General features: G+C 49.7%; 1 protein-coding gene across 2 annotated transcripts in view; it reads left to right on the forward strand.

Moving 5' to 3' along the window:
• Positions 1–445: 445 nt before the first annotated feature.
• Positions 446–1821, forward strand: part of LOC110164336 (cytochrome P450 7B1) — a 17458-nt gene continuing 16082 nt past the window's right edge. The window contains exon 1 of one of the 2 annotated variants that reach the window (XM_055151960.1): positions 446–604. In XM_055151960.1, the coding sequence (XP_055007935.1) occupies positions 534–604 (71 nt within the window). In that variant the 5' untranslated portion in view covers positions 446–533. The remainder of the gene's footprint in view (positions 605–1821) is intronic. The other variant, XM_055151961.1, reaches the window with a different exon arrangement.

Below are 1821 nucleotides of genomic sequence, written 5' to 3' on the forward strand. Positions count from 1 at the left end.
CCACACCTCCACACCTTGCACCTGCACCTCCCTCCACACCTCCACCTCCACACCTCCCCTCACTCCACCTTCACACCACAGAAAGTTTGGAGGTTTTATAATCTGCGTCATCAGGGTCAAATAATTCTGTTCTACAACCCTCGACACACAGTGTGACTCCGACGCAGACGGGAGCCACAGTGTGACTCCGACGCAGACGGGAGCCACAGTGTGACTCCGACGCAGACGGGAGCCACAGTGTGACTCCTTGTTTGTGTTTCTTCCTGAATCACATTTTGGAGCTAAAACCGAAAGCAGCTTCAACTGAAACTTTATTTTGTAGCAGAGACCAGGAGGAATCTGTGCTTTTATTGTGGAGGGTCAGACTCTGTGCTTTTATTGTGGAGGGTCAGACTCTGTGCTTTTATTGTGGAGGGTCAGAGTGGGCGGAGCTTCTCTCCTCGCGCTGAAAGCCTCAGTCCTGGGTTGGTCCTGGTCTAGTCCTGATCTGACCCTGGTCCCGCTGAGTCCTGGTCCTGGTCCTGGTCTGGAACATGTTGGCGCTCGTGCTGCTGCTGCTCGCGCTCGTGACGCTGGCTCAGGCGATGCGCGCGCGGAGGAGAAGGTCAGTCCGGGTCTGGGTCTGGGTCTGGTCTGGGTCTGGTCTGGTCTGGTCTGGGTCTGGTCTTCTGGTCTGGTCTGGGTCTGGTTTGGTTCAGTTTCACTTCATGTTTTGTTTTTCTTTTTTCCGTTTACTTGAGCAGCTCTGGTTCGTGACGGAGCCGATGTTTTACGAACTTTTTCGAAATGTCACAGAAACTTTGTCGTTTGGGGAAAGTTTGTTCTGGTTCCGGAGAAACGCGTCGTTTTCTCGTTTTACGAACGTGACGCTGATGAGACGTGAAGCGGAGGCGGCGCGCGGATCTGTCCCGGAACACGCCAAAACACGCACGGAGCTTTGGAGGCCCCCCCCAGACTCTGTGCTTTTATTGTGGAGGGTCAGACTCTGTGCTTTTATTGTGGAGGGTCTGTGTAGTTCCTCTGTGTTTTGAACTCTTCATTAAGACTTTTGTCACACATTTCAGTTTTTGTTACGTCTGTAAAAGTCACATTTGTTTGGGTCAAATACAGAAAAGCTGCTGAAAAACGACAAGAACAAAGAAAAAGAGACGCGTGACTCATGTTTGTTGTGAATGTTTTGGCAGAAGTTCAGTTTTATTTTTACAAACGACGACAAACCGAGACTTTCTCACTTTGATGATTGTGAAATAGTGAAACTGTGAAACATTTTTCCTCCGTCCACAGTGTCACAGTGTCACAGTGTCATGTTACAGTGTCACAGTGTCACAGTGTCACACAGTGTCACAGTGTCACAGTGCAAGTGTCACAGTATCACAGTGTCACACACAGTGTCACAGTGTCACAGTGTCAGTGTCACTCACAGTGTCACTGTCACAGTGTCACAGTGTGTCAGTGTCACAGTGTCACAGTGTCACAGTGTCACAGTGTCACAGTGTCACTGTCACAGTGTCACTGTCACAGTGTCACAGTCACAGTGTCACAGTGTCACAGTGTCACTGTCACACAGTGTCACAGTGTCACAGTGTTACAGTCACAGCTGTACAGTTGTGACAGTGTCAGTGTCACAGTAGTCACAGTGTGCACTGTCACAGTGTTGTCACAGCACTGTCAGTGTCACAGTGTCACAGTGTCACAGTGTCACAGTGTCACAGTGTCAGTGTCACAGTGTCACAGTGTTACAGTGTCACAGTGTCAGTGTCACAGTGTTACAGTGTCACAGTGTCACAGTGTCACAGTGTCACACAGTGTCACAGTATCACA

Source organism: Boleophthalmus pectinirostris, unplaced genomic scaffold, assembly GCF_026225935.1.
Source record: "Boleophthalmus pectinirostris isolate CB_2022bp ecotype Guang Dong unplaced genomic scaffold, ASM2622593v1 HiC_scaffold_16, whole genome shotgun sequence".
Lineage (NCBI taxonomy): Eukaryota > Metazoa > Chordata > Actinopteri > Gobiiformes > Gobiidae > Boleophthalmus > Boleophthalmus pectinirostris.